The sequence below is a fragment of the Taudactylus pleione genome, unplaced genomic scaffold, assembly GCF_031769625.1.
Source record: "Taudactylus pleione unplaced genomic scaffold, aTauple2 ptg000778l, whole genome shotgun sequence".
Taxonomy (NCBI): domain Eukaryota; kingdom Metazoa; phylum Chordata; class Amphibia; order Anura; family Myobatrachidae; genus Taudactylus; species Taudactylus pleione.
The window spans coordinates 1240155-1261280 of record NW_028285180.1 but is presented as its reverse complement, the minus strand read 5'-3'; the positions used below and the strand labels follow the sequence as shown (position 1 = coordinate 1261280).

Sequence of the window (21126 nt, the reverse complement as noted above, 5' to 3'; positions counted from 1 at the left end):
TACTCTTCCGGATGTACACACCTTTATGCAAGGTGTGCTTCGCATCCAACCTCCCTTTATCCCACCGTTGGCTCCTTGGGATTTGACTGTGGTCCTTAGGGCTCTACAAGGACCGCCATTTGAACCACTGGGCTCAGTGGATTTTAAAATGGCTCACAATTAAAACTGTGTTTTTCTAGCCGTTGCTTTGGCCAGAAGGGTGTCAGATTTGGGGGGCTCTTTCATGTCGCCCTCCCTTTCTGATTTTTCATAGGGACAGGGCGGTTCTTCGTACTCGCCCTGGTTTCCTACCTAAGGTTGTATCCAGCTTCCACATTACTGAGGAAATTGTAGTGCCAGCTTTTAACTCCCCAGACCTTTCAGCTGGTGAGGCCTCTTTGGATGTGGTACGTGCTCTACAAACTTATGTGGACCATACCAACTCATTTCAGAAGTCGGACTTGTTGTTTGTCCTTTTTGGTTTCCGAAAGAAAGGATGGCCTGCCACTATGCAGACTTTGGCAGGCTGGATTCGCCTGGCAATTTCAGAGGCTTACCTTCCTGTACCGTCCTCTGTTAAGGCTCATTCTACTCGGTCTGTGGGTCCTTCGTGGGCAGCTCATCGTGGTGCCTCTGCTGTTCAGCTGTGCAAGGTGGCCACGTGGTCTACTGTCCATACATTCATAAGGTATTATGCATTTGATACCTTTGCCTCTCAGGATGCTTCCTTCAGTCAGCGGATTCTTCTTTCTGCACAGGAGCGTCCCCACACTTAAGGAGACTGCTGTGGACATCCCCGAGGTCTCCTGTGGAGCCCTATGAACCCTGCAGTAGAAAAGAAGAGATATGGTAAGACCTTACCTTTGTTATCTCTATTTCTACGAAGTCCATAGGGATCCACAGGACTCCCGTGTTGTCGTACCTGTGCTGCAGATGGGCTGTGTTCTGGTCACCAGTTTTCCATCTCCTTCTGTATGTGAGAATGTGATACTTGAGTATTCCAGAATTTCTTCCTTCTCTCTTCTCCTCCTCCGGCCATTGGCACAAAACTGAGGTGCCTTGGTCTGGGTGTGGGGTATAGGAGAGGAGCCCGGTGCATCCTGGGAGCACAAATGTAACTATTGAGGTGCTCGACGACTGATGTCATCAACCTATACCCCCAAGGTCTCCTGTGGATCCCTATGGACTTCGTAGAAATAGAGATAAAAAGGTAAGGTCTTACCATATATCTTATTATTATTGTGAAGTCCCCCACCCGGCTACTTCTTGATGTCACCTGGCTGGAAACATTTTCTGGGGAAAACACTGAGCCATATGCATGTGCAGCTCACAGATAAGTTTTACAATCCATTACAGCTCTATGGAGCTCTAGTGGAGATAACTGAACAGATTTGAGTCCTTCAGCATGTGGCACGATTGACAACACAGCTTCAGGTACAGTCCTTGAGGGGAACAACCTACACCCCTATTCACTACACAGGGAAGGTTCTATTAAGAGAAGTTTTCCAAAAACTAAAGTGAATCAGTCCAGATATGCTCATATATGCTGCATCACAGACCACCAATATCCTTCTACCAAATGGCCCGATCTGTCTCATTTTGCCAATGATATAGACCTGAGGTTCCCAAATGCGGTCCTCAAGGCTCCCCAACAGTTCAGGTTTTAGAGATATCCATGGTTGAGCACAGGTGAATTAATTAGTACCTCAGTCAATTTGATTTAACCACCTGTGCTCAACAATGGACACCTCTAAAACCTGAGCTGTTGGGGAGCCTTGAGGACTGTGTTTGGGAACCTCTGATACAGACATTTAGCAATCAGGCCAGATTTCCATGTTTCATCAGATACACCACTGTTATACATGGTCCTATTCATTTATATAAGTTTGGACTTTTGTTTTGCAGGTAAAGCTTTCTGATTTTGGATTTTGTGCTCAAATTAGCAAAGATGTTCCAAAGAGGAAGTCGTTAGTAGGCACACCATACTGGATGGCACCAGAGGTCATTATAAGGTCTGCGTATGGCACAGAGGTAAGTAGTTGATATGACTTAAAAATTGCCTCAGCACTCAGGGGCATAACCAAAAATAAAGAGGCCCAATCACCCGAGATCCAGATACTCCCTCGTCCCCTTCTGAAGACCTCCAAACCTATAGCCAAACTAATCAGATACATCTTAGGTGCCACAAAGTTTCAGATCGCTGCTCACTGTAACGATCCGGAACCTCCCCTCCCTCCTTGCTTCCTACCATCAATAGACTATGGCAGTGGTTCCCAAATTCGGTTTTCAGTGCACCCTAGCAACCAGTGGCGTTTAAGAGAGGAGGGGGCCCGTGTGCAGCCTCCGTTTGGGCCCCCTCCTCTCTTATGGCGGCTCAGTGGCACTAATTGCCACAGCTCATCCGCGAGTCTACAGCGCATCCGTGAGTATCCGGGAAAATAGCGCCCGCGCCTACTTTCCCGGGGACATTTTTTCTGCGCATGCGCAGATCACTGGGAAAATGGCTGCCGCCATTTTCCCAGTGAGTGGTTGCTGCTCTACAGCGCCGGTCCGGCTCTGCGGAGCAGCAGTTCGGGAATCAGCGGATAGGTAAGTATAATTACCTATGGGTGTGCGGTGTGGGCCCCACACACCCTGCACCCATTATAGATACGCCCCTGCTAGCAGTGCAGGTTACATAGAAACATAGAATTTGACGGCAGATAAGAACCACTTGGTCCATCTAGTCTGCCCTTTGTTACCTTTTGGTAACCTCAACCCTATGTGATCCTCAGTTCTTTGTAAGGATATCCTTATGCCTATCCCAAGCATGTTTAAATTGTTCTGTTGTCTTAGCCTCTACCTCCTCTGATGGGCGGCTATTCCACTTATCTACTACCCTTTCTGTGAAGTAATTTTTCCTCAAATTTCCTTTGAATCAACCTCCCTCCAGTCTCAGTGCATGTCCTCATATTTTAGTACTGTACTTCTCTTCTTTTGGAGAATGTCTCCCTCCTGCACCTTGTTAAAACCTATTATATATTTGAACATTTCTATCATGTCCCCCTTTTCCCTTCTCTGCTCCAGACTATACATATTGAGATCTCTTTGTCTTTCCTGGTACGTTTTGTGGTGTAGACCTTGCACCATTTTAGTTGCCCTTCTTTGTACAGTCTCTAATGTATTTATATCTTTCTGGAGATATGGCCTCCAGAACTGAGGCCCTCATTCAGAGCCACTCGCTAGCGGCAGTACGCTCGTTCCGAGCGATGTTCGCACATCTGTGCATGCGTACGGTTTTTAGTACGCATGCGCGAACCAGTCAGTGCGGCCGAAAATCGTTGGTACGCAATATAGCGAGGGCCTGCTATTTTGAGTGACAGAATGAGGCGTATGTGGGTGGTAACAGGGGAAGGTGCTTGAAAACGGGGAGTGGAGATCAGAACGCAGGCGTGCTTAAAGGTCAAAACGGGCGTTTTAAGGGAGTGCATAATTAATACAGCAGCGTCATTGACCACGTCACTTGGTTTTTTTAAACTCAGAACTGCTCGCAAAATAGCGGTTGAAAACACCAACCACAAGAATAGCGAGCAGTTCATACGCTGTACGATGTACTCGATTAATCTAATAAATAGCGGACATGACGTATGGTGCGTGCGGCCAGGGGGTGTTTTTATCAAATAAACGAGCGTATGTTTTGCTCGCTCGTTCAGACTTAGAGGTGGGAACAGACTGCAATTTGCGAACGGATCATTTGAATAGCCACCCCTTGTTTTTGAACGAACGACCACAAATAGCGAACGGCTCTGAATCAGGCCCTGAGTACAGTATTCTAGATGAGGCCGTACCAGTGACCTATACAGTGGCATTATTGCTTCTTTCTTCCTGCTACTGATTCCTCTCCCTATGCAACCAAGCATCTGACTTACCTTTCTTAATGCTTTGTTACACTGCCTTTAAAGCATCTGAAATAGTGACTCCTAAATCCCTTTCCTCCTATGTAATTTCCATTAGAGTACCCTCAATACTATATTTAGCTTTTGGGTTCTTGAGACCCAAGTGCATAATTTTGCATTTTTTAGCATTAAACTGTAGTTGCCATGTTCTTGACCATTCCTGTAGTCTACCCAGATCCTCCATCATTTGTCTACCCTGTTGCATATTTTTGTGTCATCTGCAAAAAGGCATACTTTCCCTTTAATACCATTTGCAATGTCACCAACAAATATATTAAAAAGCACTGGTCCAAGTACAGAACCTTGGGGTACACCACTTGTCACAATTCCTTCCCGAGACTGCACTCAATTTACTACAACTCTCTGTTTCCTATTATGCAACCAAGTTTTTATCCATTTAACCATCTTAGAATCCAGTCCCAAGTTTTCAAGTTTATTTATCAGTCTGCGATGTGGGGCCGTGTCAAAAGCCTTACTAAAGTCTAGATAAGCTACATCTACGGCCCCCAATTGATCTATTACTTTAGTCACCTAGTCAAAAAAAATCAATAAGATTTGTTTGGCATGATCTCCCCCTAGTAAACCCATGCTGTTTGGGATCCTATAAATTGTTGGATTTGAGATGTTCCACAAGTCTTTCTTTAATAGTGATTCCATTACTTTCCCTACTACTGATGTAAGGCTCACTGGTCAGTAGTTACTTGCCTTTTCCTTGCTTCCACTTTTGTGCAGTGGGACGACTACATTAGCTCTTTTCCAGTCCTCTAGAATTACTCCTGTAGCTAGTGACTGGTTGAACAGGGCCGTAGCTAGGGTAGTGCGGCCGGTGCCATCGCACAGGGCACCACAGGTCAGGGGGCACTGTTTGGGCCTGTCAAATTTCTGTTTATTATCATTCTTGCTTGTACCTTCCTCTTATTTCATCCCCAGCATCTCCTGGCCTCCCCTATCTATTCCCTGGCCCTTCCCCATGAAGCCATGGCCTTTTTTTGGGTGCATTATGTCCCTTTCTAAAATGAGGGGGGCGCCAATGCTCTTTCTGGCACAGGGCACCAAAAAGTCTAGTTACGGCACTGTGGTTGAATAATTCAGTTAATGGTGTTACCAGCACCCCTTTAAGCTCATTTAGTATCCTTGGATGTATCCCATCAGGCCCCATTGATTTATCCACTTTCAGTTTTGTCAGTTCTGTTAGGACCTTTTCCTTAGATGATCTGCTATGGCCTTGTCTCCCTACACAAGACTCTCACTGTCTGTCTTCATTCTTATTATTCCACCATTTGATTTTCTTCTTTCATTTATATACTTAAAAAAAAAAGTTTTGGCCCCTTTACTTACTGACTTGGCCATTTTTTCTTCAGCCTGTGCCTTTGCACATCTGATCACCTTCTTGGTCTCCTTCCTTCTGACAAGATACACCTCAGTTATAAGGATTTCCATGTTTTAGCCCAAATTGTTACATCAAAATGTCTGAGGTACCAATGGAATCATGCCAAGCATGGATATTCTTAAAATCTGGACTGGTAGGATGCCTTAAAGACCAAGTTTGGGAACCCCTGGACTATGTCATACATAAAGAATGGAATGTATTTCTAGCATCCTCCATTACACCCCCTTGGACCACTTATTATAAGGCAGTTGAGTTGCTGAAAATGTCATTTGTAAAATGACATAACAAAATAGAACAAGGTTCAATGATACTATCTAAACTGAGATTCTCGTAGATACAACCTAGGCAGGAATGGGACTGTGAGCCCCTGTTGTTGGTATATAAATATCTTGCTCCAGCATTACTAGGACAGTGTCTCCCATTTGATTAGATGCCCTTAGGACTGCTCTGCTGTCTCTGTAGCAGATTTGGGAGCAGGGCCGGCTCTAGGGGTGCACAGGGGTGCCACCCATAGAGGGAGCACCCCTCCCCAACAACCCTATTTCCACCCGTGGGCCGAAGTGGCCTGCTGGTGGTCAAATCGGGAGGTTCGGAACCCCCACTGCCGCAGCTGTGTGGCGGTGCCGGACCCCGGAGACTCTGAATGGATGCTGCGCGCATGCGAGCGACATCCATTCAGTGCCGGGAGAGGGGCTGGTGGGAAACCCAGCTAGCCAGGCTCCCCCCAGCCTGACGTAATTTGGAGGCGGGCACGCCCCCTAATAACGTCACATAGGGGGTGTGGCCTATGGTAATTAGGCCACACACCCACTTTCTACGCTGTGCACGAGCATAGGGCACACTGGAGAGGGCCGGCACAGGGTGCTCCGACCCCTGGAGCCAGCCCTGTTTGGGTCGCCTACTTTACCTGTATATTGGGCGTTTGGGAGTTACTTCTCTCTTCTTCATGGGCTAATGGCTATTGTTGTCAAACTGCAATCACGTTTTATTTGCCATTGAGTCTAGCTGTGACTTGTGATGTTTCCATGTCACAGAAATCTTACAGACTAAGCATTACTAAGCCATTTATCTGTATTGTACAGCTTATCATAATGACGTTACCTCCTTTATCCTCTTCGTGTTCCCTCAGGTGGATATCTGGTCTCTGGGGATCATGGTGATTGAGATGGTGGATGGCGAGCCTCCGTATTTCAGTGACTCTCCTGTACAGGCCATGAAAATGTTGCGTGACAGCCCACCTCCTAAAATGAGGAACTCTCACAAAGTGAGTGACAAACCCTAATAGCCATCTATCGGGTCTATTCATGAAGCAGAGAAGAGCCCTGTTTAGCTGAAATCAGGGCTCGTCTCTGCTTCGTGCCATTCATGGAGCAAGTTACCCTGGAGAAGTGGTAATATTTCTCCAGCGGTGTACCCGATCTATACCTGGATCGCATCACCATTCCTTTGTATGATTAGTGCGATTCTTAAAGGAACGGAAAGCTCAGCTTTCTACTTCAGGGTCCATAGGGGGTCCACAGGGTTGACCTTGGGGTATAGGTTGGGAACCAAATCCGGGCACCACGCAGTTAAAGCTTTTAGCTCCCAGGATGCACTGGGTCCACTCTCCCTATAACCCCACCCCCAAGCCAGAGGCACCTCAGTTTAAGTTGGTGCCCGGCCGGAGTCGGGTCACCGTTAGCGCAGGGGGAGCTGATTAGCAGCCCCTAAGCTTATTTTATTTTTTTAGGGACAAAGTTTTTTCCATGGACTTTGGACTCTTCAGAGCGGCAGCGTCGGACTGTCCATAGGACGTCTAAGCTGCCGCTCCGTCACCCCGCTGGCGCTGAGACGCCAGTACAGATCTGGGGATCTCAGCGGGACCCCAGAGTCTGTACTAGCCAGACTCTGTGGGCGCCCAGGACTGCTGCCGGATCCACGGGGAGCAGGTAAGGTCGCGGATCACCGCTTGCGGTGATCCGCGCATTCAAATGCAGTCCTGTGCCTCCGGTCTCAGGGGACAGACCGGAGGCGCCGGCAGTGGTGGCGGGCCCCCCATACCCCGTGTGTCCACTAGACCACCTGGGACTTAACGATCGGTGCAGGGAGCCGGCGTCCCGGGGGTTAATAGCCGGCCAGGGGAGGCAGCCTTCCCTGTTACAGCGGCTCCTCCCCTCAGCTCAGCGCGCCTTTCAGTATCCATAGTCTGGCGTCGCTGAGCTGCTTCCTCCGCGGGCCACGCTTCTTCTGAGGTCTCCAGCGGCCATTTTATCTCTGTGGTGCAGCAGAAATCTCTGGAGATGGCAGTGAGTCCAGTCCCCCTGCGTACCTCACCATCAGGTCAGTGTACACAGCACTGTAGCCTTCCCAGACACTGAATCTGGGCAGTTGAATGCAGTGTAATAGTGCAGTATATTATATGACATGTTTATGTATATATGTATATATCTGCATTGTATGTGACTTATGCTAGTGCTGACTGTACTTTATTCTCTCACCTGTCAGTGTATATCTATCCCTTTTCTTTATCTGCCCTAATACAGCTGTACTTAGGGTGGTTCTGAGACCTCACATTTATATACTTGTTAATATTTGTGTGGTTTGTCACATACTGTTGCGTGCTGCACGTTGCCATATTTTAGATGGAACTGTGTGTTGCATACGCTGAAAATGGGTCCCTGCAGCTAATTTTTGGCATCAGTCAGGACCAGTATAGCGCTGCTTAATATTTCCGCCAAGATTGGTCAGATATGTCTGACCAGGAGATAGAGCGTTATACTGCACCCATTTTTACTATCCTGCAAGTCATGTGCTGCAGGTGTTAGTGCGGAGGATTTGACTCATAAAGGGTTCTGTATGTGGCGTCATCTGGTGCTGGCCTCTTTCACGACCCCCTTGGGCGGTTTGTTTTCTCGGGATCCTCTCAATTGCGGATCGCCGGGCGGGCCCCATTGTTGTACCTCACTTGGGGTTACTTCACCATACTGCCCTTTTCATCTCAGGGTATCTCGCAGCTTCTTGCACTCTTCCCCTGTGACACAGACTACCGCTCCCTGCAGGGGTTTTTCGCAGTATATGAATTCCCCCTGGTGCCACAATAGTCTGTCATTCCCCTTGCAGGGATTACCACAACAGCCACCCTGGGTGGATGTCGTTTTCTACGAAACGCTAATCGGCGTGGTTGACGCCCTGTGGTTACTTCCCAGTTGGCTCTGCCGTGAACTGGGTACTGTTCGGGGCTCTTTCCCTCTTACACGGGGGGAAGCCTATTTCAGGTATTATTATCCCTGCTTTAGGGCTGGTAGCAGGTCCATTCTGGTTAGAGTGAATGTTGACCTGCACCTGTATCATACACCCTCAGTATTGCGTGCCTTCGGGTTCCCTGTTGCTGACTAGCGGGTGGATCGCATAGCGGGACTCTGGCTGTTGCCAGATAGGAGGTGTTACAACAGTGTTTGGCCTCCTGTCCCAAATTCCCTGAGGGTCATCACGAGCCCCTCCTGGGGGGGATGGGCGTGTTACTCGTCTGATTACAGACGTTACTACGCCTCCCATTCCTGCGTGGTCGGATTCTTCGGATCCGTAGGTGGTAACTCTGCCTGAAATCAGTATACTTGCTTTCAGGAGTTGTTACCCATCCTACCATGGCTATAGCATGGTTGGTTAATACTATTGCATATTGGGTTGATGCATTTGTAACGTTTTTTCCCCTCCAACACGTCGGGGGTTCAAATGTATTTGGTCGCTCACGTAATATATGCTGTTGTCATAGGTGGAAATGCCTATATTGGATACCAGTCTCCTAACTTTCAGAGTTCCGGCTGCGACTGTATCCTCCGTAATACCCTATGGCTGCGCTCTGGGAATGCAGAGGTGCAGATACCATCTTTAGGGTTGATATTGTTTGGTCCTGACCTTGACAAGATTGTAGTAACATTGGCAGTATTACTAACGACAAGTTTACCGCTTTCAGCTATGCCCACTACAAGGCCTCAGACTAAGTCTGTTAAGTCTTTTTTGTCCTCTGGGTCAGCCTAAAGGTCTGTTTCTTCGTAGACTGTCGGCATCTACAAGGGCCGACATATCCAGTACCGAGCAGGCCTGGACTGCCAGCCGATCCTGCTTCTGAACCTACGGATATCTCTTCAGCCTGACGGGACAGGCCTACAACTGGGAGATACCGATTTTCTCAGTTCGCCCGGTATTAGTGTCAAGTTGCCGCGGCTACGTGGGTAGGAGGGTACGCCCTCTTTACAAGGGCCTTACAGATCCAGAAAGCTATGCAGTTGTTGCGGTAAGCGGAGCTAATTAGGCCATCCCCACTATCTCAGTGAGGGACTGGTTGTTCTGCTTTCTTTCTGGTGCGGTGGCTGAATGGTCCTCTTTGGCCTATTCTCTGTCTCAATTCCCTGAACCAGTTCCTAAAGCTACCTGGGCTCAGGAGGAAATCCCTATGCTCCATCATACGATGTTTGGAACCTGGGGACTTTATGGTATCACTGGATATACAGGACGCGTGCCTACGGGTACTTACAGAGACCTTTCCTCAGCATGGGCTGAGGTTTGCTGTATCACAGCAACACTTACAATTTTTCGGGCTCTGCCTGTTGGGACTGTCCTCAGCCCCACAGGGGTTTACCAGCGTTTTGGATTTTCTGACAGTTCTTCTGTTCAGTATATCCCAATGCTCCTGTACCTGGACGGCCTCCTGCTCTTAGCGGGATCACCGGGGTACTTTACGGCCAGGTCAGGATGACTGTGGCTTCTTCAGGGTGCAGACGTTTAATCAACGGGGAAAAAGTCCTCCCTGCATCCCTCTCTGGGTATTCTTCATCTAGGATCCCTGCTGGATTCTCAGAATCTGAGAATTCTTCTGGCGTAAGACGGAATCTCCTCTCTTCCATTAGGAGTACATGGTTGTCTGCGCAGTCGACAGATGTCTTTACACTCTGGGATGCATGGTGGAATGGGCTCAGTTCCATTCCAGGCCTTTCCATAATTGGCTCATCTCCAGATGGAATGAGTTTTTTTCTGTCGGATAACTGTTCAAACGATGATGCTCTCTCCGGAGGCAAGTCGGTCCCTGTCCGGGTGGCTATGGCCATCTCGTCCAGGGTTTTCTTTGCTATGGACAGTGTCTGGATCGAATCCTTTTCAGTGCAGTTGGACGTCTGTCGATTCCACCCTGTCAATTAACTTACTCTGGCATAACTCTTGTTTCCCGGTGAACCTGAAAAGGTTCAGTCCGACAGGGTCAGGACAGTGGCTTCCTTTTTAGCAACACTGTTCGTTGGGTGGCAATGACAGGTATGTCACATATTCGGACATAGTCCGAGGGTCTCCTCCCGACCATCTCGGCAGCGTTCATTTCAGGAGCTCTCCATTGGGAAGCGGGAGTCCTCAGCCGTCACGACGTGCATCCCGGGGACTAGTCTCTTCCCCAAGAGAGGTTTCATCTCCTGGTGAGCAGGGGGGGCCCCCCTGAGGTGACCCTCATGGCCTTCTGACTTTATCACACTATGGTGTTACAGTTCAGCTTTGGGGATTCTGAAGCAACCTTCAGCGACTCTTTGTCGGTGAAGTGGTCCTTCCACTTTGTGTACCTGTGTTCTCCGGTCTCCCTTCTTCCTCAAGGTCTTTGGAAGTGTTTTCAATCGAGACGGAGATGCTTTCCTGCTGGTGGCTCCTGATTGCCCCAGATGTCAGGGGTACTTGGATCTTCGGAGTCTCTACATCGATACTCCATCCCTGATGCTTCACTGCCCGGACCTGTTGTCTCAGGGTCTTTGGTTTTGCCTTGGACCTGGGTCGTTTGTCTTTGACTGTGTCCTTACAGTGGTCTTACGGCTTCCCTGGCTTTGTCATCGTTGGAATGATTAGAGCACATGGATCAGCTTTTGCTGGGACCTACCACAAACTGTGGCAGCCATAAATCTTATGGTATTGTACCTGTCGATACAATCCTCCGGTGTCCAGGATTTCCAGATATTCTGGCATTCCTTCCGGCTGGCTTGGGTTTCACACTTGGCCTGGTCTTCCTGACAGTGCGGATCTCTACACTGTCAGTATGGTTAAGATATGGAATTGCTCCACTCTGGTATCCAGTTCATCCTTTGGAGTGTTTTCTTGATTATGCCTCCATTTGTCCTCCCTAGGGACTCCTGGGGAGTAAGTAGTGGTTCTTCGTTACCTCCGGGGACAGTCAATGGAACCGCTGGTTGTGATAGCCATTACATGGTCTATTGCTTAGGCTCTCTCTTTCTCTCAGGGTGTTTATATCAACCAGGAGAGTGTCTGAATTGGGAGCGTTCTCATGTGGCTCCCTCTTCTGGAGGGCATCATGTCAGGGTGGGAGTTGCTCTCGCCCTGTGTTGCTTCTTAGTGGTTTTCAGGTTCCATATTATTCTGGAACTTATGGTACGGCCATTCTGTCCCCAGTCCTCTCGGCTGGTGTGGCCTCATTGACTGTGGTCTGGCCTCTTTGGATTTTTGTGATCCGTTCAGGTTCCTTACGGAAATCGGACTCCTTATTGGTGGTCTGAGATTTCTGGTTTTCACAGGAAAGGATGGCCGGCCTATAACCAAATGTTGGCTGGATGGCCTCGTAGGTCTTCCTCAGGGGCCTACCCATGGGTAGGCCTTCCTGTTGTTGATGCTTGTTTTTTCTCGGGCCATGTGTGCGGCTCGCTGTGGCGCCTCGGCTGTTTTACCTTACTAGGTGGCCACGTGGTCTTCTGTCCACACCTTTTTAAGGTTCTAGGCATTGGTTTCCTTTGCCTCTCAGGATGCTTCCTTTTTGGCGACGGATTCTCCTCTCAGCACAGGAGCGTCCCCACCCTTGGTTGAACTGCTTTGGGACATCCCCAAGGTCAACCCTGTGGACCCCCTATGGACCCTGAAGTAGAAAACAAGAGATATGGTAAGAACTTACCTTTGTTATCTCTGTTTCTACGAAGTCCATAGGGTCCACAGGGCGCCCGCCCTGACGCACCTGGCTTCATATGGGCTGTGTGGCTGGTCACCGGTTTTCCGTCTCCCATTTCGGTGAGTATGGTTATTGAGTGTTCCAGTTTTCTCTCTCTTTTTCTCTCCTCCTCCGGCCTTTGGCTACTTACAAACTGAGGTGCCTCTGGCTTGGGGGTGGGGTTATAGGGAGAGTGGACCCAGTGCATCCTGGGAGCTAAAAGCTTTAACTGCGTGGTGCCCGGATTTGGTTCCCAACCTATACCCCAAGGTCAACCCTGTGGACCCTATGGACTTCGTAGAAACAGAGATAACAAAGGTAAGTTCTTACCATATCTCTTGTTTTCCGTCCCTATCCTGCGGCACAAATTCGCCACTTGAGAATGGCGTAATCTGTACCGTAAGCTGAACAGAGCAGGGAAGTTGCATACTTCCCTGCTGCCTGCACGGCACCCGGCGCTGGTCCCATCCCCTTTTCCCAGCGTCCATTGCAGCAGGTGTGACGTGAAGTGCTGCTCTCGGACACCGGGGCATGCACAGTGAGAAGCAGGCATATCGGGCTCCAGATACGTCTCTATTCTCACTATGTACAGGGATTGCGGAGGGGCCGGACAGCGCAGGAAGACATCGGAGAGGTAAGTATACATGAATGACTACTAAACATCACTATCGCATTGATGTGATGTGATATATAGTGAAATCTTTTAGTAGCCACTTCATGTTGTATATGAATAGACGTGTGTGTGTGTGTGTGTGTGTGTGTGTGTGTGTGTGTGTGTGTGTGTGTGTGTGTGTGTGTGTGTGTGTGTGTGTGTGTGTGTGTGTGTGTGTGTGTTAGAGAAAGAGATTTAGTATAAGAGGTAGAGGGACCAGTGTGCCTAACAAATCCCATTAAACAATAAGAATACATGTATATGTTGTATAAAAGATAATTCATTTATTGAGAAATAGAAAAGAGAGGAGGATCAATTCCGCTTTAAGACCCATCTCTTTTTTTTCTATATAGCAATAAATTATCTTTTATATTACAGAAACATGTATACTCCTCATTTCTAAACGGGATTTGTTATGTGTCCTTTATTCAACACAGAAAGCCGGACGTGTCCCAGTGGCAGCCCAACCTATACACACATCTGGCAGTATCCAATCCCCCCCCCATCCTGCCGGCTCCTCTTCTCTGGTGTCCTAAGTCCCCTCACCTTCTGCTACCGCGTCCACTGTTCAGCGTCCCCTCTCTACAGCTATTCGTCCCTGGTCCACAAATCCCACGCTCTCCCCTCCGTGCTGCCAGGTCTTGTCTGTCAGTCCCGCCCGCCGGCTACCCTGCAATAATTCCAGCTGCCGGCCCACCAAAATCACCCTCCCTCCTGCTTCTTTCCTGCGGTGACGGGCAGGCTCTTCTCTCCCTCCAAAAGGCAGCAGGTACAGTGCACTGGAAAGAGCCTTTTACACTGCACTCTGAGGTGCAGTGTAAAAGGCATCTTCTGATGGGTATTGGATGCTGAACGCCATCTCACGGTGACGTACAGTATCACTCACAGGTTCTGGAAAAAAATGCTTTTTCGGAACTGGATGAATTACATAATTTCTACCTCCCCATACTTTAGTATGGGGGCTGTGGAAATTATCGGGAGTGAATTGTAACCAGGAGATACAAGTTATATCTCCTGTGTTACAGTAATGATGAGTGAGCCTGTAACTTAATTTCAACAAAATTAGGTGAAAATGTGACTTTTCACCGGCTTTTGTAGAAATTAAGTGATGATGAATAGACCCCATAGTATCACCAAATAAAATCTTGCACTAACCTTATTCATTTGCGGGGGTGCACTCTTCATATATAGTAGGTTTATTGGTCAGCACTCAGTAACACATATCTTAATCCAAAACAAAGTAAAAGCGCTTAAAGAGCCACTTACCAGACTTCATAAGAAAATAACAATATACCTTTAAGCCATCATCAGTGAATAGTCCGACATGTTATATACGGGATCTCAATCCCGACACAGGAATCCCGGCAAGGGATTTAACATGGGCGTTGAAATACCGACGCCTATGTTATTCCCAACGCCGACAGGAAGCCGGATCAATCGTCTGCAGCCGGGGGAAAGTATACACTTAGCCAGGGATGGGAGGGTTAGGTTTAGGGACCCCCGGGAGAACTTAGGGTTAGGCACCCTCCCGGAGAAGATTAGGGTTAGGCTAGGGGAAGGGGGGGGTTAGGTTTATGCACTAGGGGGGGATGTTAGGCACCCCCCTGGGAGGGTTAGGTTTAGGGTGCGGAGAGGGGGGGTTAGGTTTAGGCACTAACGGGGGCAGGTTAGGGTTAGGCACTAGGGGGGAGGTTAGGGTTAGGCACCCCTAAGGGAGAGTTAGGGGGTGGAGGGGGGAGAGGGGTTAGGGATAGTATACTTACCTGCACTGTCGGGATTTTGAACCATCGGGCTGCAGGCGTCGGGATTTGAACCATCCGGCTGTAGTCCGGCGGTCATTCATACTGATTCCGTTATATATCAAACATAGTAATCCCCTCTCTACGTTTTGATTACCTCTTGTGAATCAGAGAGCAATTAGTTGTGGCTTTACCTACCTGGTCTGGGATCCTCCATAAATAACACTTGGATATACAATAGGAGCACCAAAGCTACGAGGGCACCTAGTGGCCAGAAACCGCAATGCTATCAAACTTTGTAAACCAGCCAGATTATAGGTTATACCTCACAAGGTCAGCGGTCATTTATTTATTAACAGCTATTATATAGCGCATACATATTCCGCAACTCTTTACCGAGAGAATATTCGACCATTCACATCAGTCCCTGCCCCAGTGGAACTTACAATCTATATTCCCTACCACATGCTCACACACACAAAAGAACAGGGAGAATATACAAACTCCACACAGTTAGGGCCGTAGTGGGAATCAAACCCATGACCTCAGTGCTGTGAGGCAGTAATGCTAACCACTACACCATCTGTGCTGCCCTAATACTGCCTAATTGCAGTATATGTGTATTTACTATGATGGTGTCACCTGAACATACCAGAGGGTGTATATAATGCAATACACAACAAAAGATGGTGCATATAATGAAAGCGGGATATAGTTGGCATCCCGGCGTGCGGGATGCCGATGGTCTAAATAATGGCGCGGAAATCCCGACAGGTCGGGATCCTGGGCACCAGTATCCTGACTGTCGGCATCCTGAAGGTAAGTATCAGGGTGTCAGGGGATGGTTAGGCAGTAAGGGGGAGGTTAGGTTTAGGCATCGGGGAGAGGATGTTAGGTTTAGGTTCCAGCAAGGGGGAGGTAGGCTTAGACACTTAGGGTTAGGCATTGGGGAGGGAGGTACGGCCGTAACTAGGGTAGTACAACCAGTTCCATGGCACAGGGCACTGCCGGGCAGGGGGCGCTGCTTGGGCCTGTCAATTTTCCAGTTTATTATTATTCTCACTTGTAGCTTCCTCTTCTTTTATCCCCAGCATCTCCTGGCCTCCCCTATCGCTTCTAATTTGGAGTTGTGCACCTGAGATTTGTCTGTTTTTGTGCCTGCAATTTGTCTCATCAGGTAGCACCTCCCATTATATATATATTTAGGGTGTGCAGTCCAGAAATCTTTCCCATATACTCCATTTAATGTGCTTTATTGCACACCTGAAGGAAAGGAGACGTCCTCAGTCTGGATTAGCACCCCTACCTTATTGGTTTAAAAGCAAGGAGTCTTGTGATGAATATGCACACTAGTAATAGGCACAATTCTAGGGAAGTCCTACAAGTTTTATATACTGTAGTGCAACTTTGGTTCATTTTTGGGGCGTGGGTCCCCCTGGATTGCCTTTCGTTGATCTGTTTCAGGGCACCGCATTATAACACATTTTTCTTTTATAACACATTTTAACCCTTCACTGTTTGTTTATTATATATGTACCTCACTTTTTATTTTCATTCTTTATATGCAGCAGTAGCTGCTCCTAACTATCTCTTTCACACTGCACTTTTCTTACTATGGCGGTGCCCTGGGGCGGCTTAGCTGGGCTAGTTTGGGGGTATCCTGCGCTCTGGATTTGAATCGTAGTATGTTAGGGACCTACCCTACAGAGGTTACCTGGATATGGTGGGTAGGCCCATAACCCTGGCCAAGATTATGCTAAAAACCTCTTGATTGCAAAATTTTATTGCATTTATATATTATTAATAATTTGGAGTTGTGCACATGAGATTTGTCTGTTTTTGTGCCTGCAATTTGTCTCATCAGGTAGCACCTCCCATTATAATTATATATATATTTAGGGTGTGCAGTCCAGAAATCTTTGCCATATACTCCCCTATCTCTTCCCTGGCCCTTCCCCATGAAGCCATGGCCCTTTTTCAGGTCCACTATCTTATGTCCCTATTTAAAAAATGGGAGGAGCAGGGGCGCCAATGCTTTCTCTGCCACAGGACACCAAAATGTCTAGTTACGGCTCTGGAGGGAGGGTTAGGGTAGGGGTTAGGAAAACACTTACCGTTTGTTTCTATGGGTGTCAGGATTCTGGCTGTCGGGATGCTGCTATCTGTATTCTGACCAGCTGGGATGTCATACCCAACCCAATAAAACCATACATACAAGAATGTATCATATGGTTGTTAAGCAACCTAAAAAGATATATACTAGAAAGTAGTGGAAAAGTAGTTACATTTATTTAAAAATGTGCAGCATAAGGTAAAGCCCAACATACATTTCAATCATGTACAGTAGATTCTCATTTTATGTTATTATTTTAATTATATTATCATTTATTAGTGTTCCGCAGTGCTTTACAAAGTACATGGACAAATAAGTGAACAAGCAACAAGTGACTTACAGTACAATACAATGCAGGACAAGGACAAGGTTTATATACATTGCTGCATTCGTGATCATAACACCCAATTAAGCAACAGGGCGTAAGCAACCAGGTGTTAGATGCCCAAGTGCGGAGCAGATGAAAGTATAAGTAAAGAAAAGCACAAGAGGGTTGAGGGCCTTGCTGGTGAGATCTTACATTCTAAAGTGGCGGGGTAGACAAACAGGTGTGACACAGATGGGGTAGACTGGGATGAAGGAGCAAGTAACAGTGGGTTAGGATGAGAGCTGGAAGGCTTTGATGAAGTAGTAGGTCTTGAGAGCCCGTTTGAAGATTTGTAGATTTATATATATATATATATATAATGTTAATTATTGGGCAGGACCACATTTATTAACGATGTTAATAATACCCAAGCAATGCACTGTCTAATATATGATGTATGTAAATCTGCTCTACTTAATAAAAAGCCACACCGATACAATAAAGGTTACTGTACTGGAAAATGATATGTCTTAAATGCAGTAAAGAAGCTTCTGAAAGGGCTCCCCATAGCAACTTCCTTACGCCTCTCCTGACACCCCTAACCATAGCCAGGACTCGGGGGTTATGTACAGTTACACAGTGCGGCGTATAAATGCGGTATGTGTAAATGGCTGTGCACTGCCCCTAGCACACAGCCAATTATACAGGTTGCTTTTACACAGTCTGCACCATGTAAAGATGCAGCTGCCCCTCCTGTAGCATGTGGGTGTCTCTGTATGAAATCCATCGACCACAGCATTAGCCATAAAGATACAGTTGTGGCTGCAAATCCATCCACCTCTGAATCAGGCCCCTAATCTCCACTTTCTCATTTAAATTAGAAAGTTCCAAAGAAAGCAGGTGCCTGTTACCTTTGCTGCCTGGTGAGTGTATACGTTGATGACTGGAAGTCTTCAGAAACAAGACACAAATATTCTAGTTTCTTGCCATGTTATGTGTGGTTTAAGTCTCCTAGCAATTAGGAATATTCTTCTGTCATTCGTCAGGATTAACCAGTGTCGGATAAACCGGGCAGCCAAGGGAAGTCGCCCAGGGCCCCCCAGTCATTGCCGTATCACCAGCATCGGTGTAGCAGATGCTCCTTTAAGCTCTTGCTGCAGCCTGCAAGTTCCCAGCATTACTGCCTCACAACACTAGGTCTTGGGTTCGATCCCATTTACAGTGGTGTGGAGTTTGTATATTCTCCCCGTGAGTTTCCTCCGGGTACTCTAATTACCTGTTAGAGCTCTACGGAAACTGTGTGCACTGTAAGTAAATAAATAATAAATATGAGATCTCAGGGAAGTGAATAGCAGTGGGGATGTATAATGGGAACTGGAGGCACTAGACTGTAGTATAATGTGGATGGGGCACTCTGGCATACCGTGAACTGGGCACTACAGTGTGTTCCACACATTTGTGGTGCTGACAGTACTTACACATTACACTTTTTTAATAACATCACCAGTAATGTATAGAATTTTGATCATTTTATTGGTAGGGGCCCCCACAAATTATAATCTGGCTAAATACTGTAACACTGCAAACACACATGGTGATCATGCTGCTGGGTCAGTAGATGAAATGATGCATTAGTGCTGATGGCTTTCGCTTCTTTCCTAGGCGTCCCCGATTCTGCGAGATTTCTTGGAGCAAATGTTGATACGGGAAGCCGCAGAGAGGGCAACAGCCCAGGAACTCCTGGATCACTTTTTCCTACTTCAGTCTGGCCTCCCAGAATGCTTGGTGCCTCTGATTCAGCAATATCAAAAGAGGAACTCTACCTGCTAACCTTGGATGTGCATGTATACCAGAACCTGTTCATGAAGCCGCTCCACCTCTTCTACTAAGCACAAGAGAAGGCTGAGTGGCGGATGTCCCCAACGCAATGCACGCCACTTCCAGAGTCTGACTGCGGTGCTGCAGATATCATTGGTTTTGCAGATATATAAAAATGTATTGGTTGTGGTAAAAGAAATAGTCTACTTGGATTTGGAAGGGCGGCATCTTATTTGGCCTCTCCACCTTTCAGCAGGGTTAAATGTGATTGTTTACAGTAGTGATTAACCATTTCAGTGCATGAAAGTACAGCAGATTCCATGCTGACTGTACTGCCATCAGAGTGGCAAATGATTTATTTCTTACACTGGAATATAAAGATATACGTTAGACCGCTGCAGAGGCACCTTATTTTCTGTATCCCAAGTACAGCATCTGGCACTTCCTCAGATAGCCAGCAGGGGGCTGGTCACACAAAATAAATACTGTACAGTATATGGTTTGGAGTGTGCTGTTGCCTTTGTTTGGAATTTAAATGGTTAAAAAGGCAGTATATAATGTAAGACCAAACCTAATAAATAGCTCCTAAATGGGACATTTACAGAAGTTACAAATGCTAAGCTGGTTGCAACAATATTGAACAAGATGAGTAAACTAGGTAGCGAGGTAATCGGACGTTCTGACAGCTGTCACTTCAAAAGAGCTGTAACATGAAGGCGACTGGTTTTAAGTGTGACATGCTGGTCAGCTGCCAATATAAGGATTTTCTCATTTGTGGTATGTTTGAAGAGATACATATAAAACAATTAAGTGTAATATGAATTAGTTGCACTTTTGCGTCTATATATGTTAAATTATCTGCTCACATAGTGCAGCTGGCTTATGTGTGTGTGCTTTTAATAAGTATCTCTTAAAGTGTGAAGCTTTGGAGGATGACAGAACATGCCACATGCTGTATACCTATCAGGCAGATTATATTTTTATTTGATTGGAGCAATGTTTAAAAATAGGAGTGAGCAGAAAGAATTTGTATTAATATTACAAATGCTGTGACATATCCGCATCTCTTGTGTATTCGAAAATAGTAAATTACATCCCCAATATAATACCAAATCACACCCTGAATCTTTATACAAAGATCATTATTTTTTTATAGCACCAGATGGTAGTATTCAAAAGTTATTGTCCACACGCTAATGCAGGACAGCACACCCATGAGAGCTTTCAATCATTTTGCATGTTAAAATTACTTTTTACATTCACTTTGTTTCCCACTAGTTAGATTGAAATGTCGGCATGAATCTGACGGAATTGTGTCTACATGCAACATTCACAGATTTTGTAGAAAGCCTATTGTTATTTTGTGCTGGATAGGGTATCATGTATAATCCTGCCCCATTTCATTTGGTTTAAATTGACACGGAGGGGCAGATTCAATTCTATACATTGAGTCTGTGCATTTTTCCACCCATTATGGTAGGCTGATTCTGCTCGCACCTCTATAGGCTTCTGGAGTTAACACGCGGAAGTTGGTAGAACGGGTTTTGTTGGCTTCCGCGCTTCATTAAACCTGCCTCTAAATGGACTGCACACTTTTTCAGATCAAGTGAAAGTTTAGAACTTTATTATGAAATTGTTTAATATATGGGTTGTAGTGCTACTTTGTGCCAACGTATCCCCTTTCTCTAAAAAGGGATTAAAACCCATCAAAGGGTTCTGCCCAGTACTATACTCTCTGGACCATGTTGGTGAACATAAGATAGGTGTACTGTACTGCTGCTGTCCAGTGTGACCTATTTATGTACAAACACCAAGCACTTTGAACAGAAATGTTTTAATAAAACACTTTGAAAGTCTGTTATAGCTTATTCTGTCCGATAGTTGTTTTTTTAACGATTACAATTGTTCTGTCTCCAGTTCCTCTCCGCACCAGCCAGATATCTGCTTGGAAGAAGATATTCTCCAGAAAGTTTTTGTCTTTAGAGATAATTCGTCTTTTATAAACCAATTGTAAGTTTCATTCACAGACAGGAAGCCAGAGAAAGATTAGGCTATTTAGCTGCAGTTCACTTATATTTGAGAAGCTTCAGCTGGGACCAAGGGGCCTATGTATCAAAGCTGGGAGAGAGATAAAATTGTAACAAATAAATTACCAACCAATCAGCTCCTATCATTTTTTAAACACAGCTTGCAAAATGTAAATTGGAAGATGATTGGTTAGTACTTTATCTCTCACAATTTTATCTCTCT

At 46.5% G+C, this 21126-nt stretch overlaps 1 protein-coding gene across 1 annotated transcript in view; it reads left to right on the top strand.

The window, feature by feature from the left end:
• The window catches only part of LOC148475113 (serine/threonine-protein kinase PAK 6-like), a 57442-nt gene extending 36716 nt beyond the window's left edge, over nucleotides 1-20726 (top strand). Inside the window, exons 6-8 of the mRNA XM_088457718.1 lie at nucleotides 1885-2010; nucleotides 6434-6568; nucleotides 18721-20726. Coding sequence (XP_088313844.1) covers nucleotides 1885-2010; nucleotides 6434-6568; nucleotides 18721-18888 — 429 coding nt within the window. The 3' untranslated portion in view covers nucleotides 18889-20726. The remainder of the gene's footprint in view (nucleotides 1-1884; nucleotides 2011-6433; nucleotides 6569-18720) is intronic.
• The last annotated feature ends 400 nt before the right edge of the window (nucleotides 20727-21126 follow it).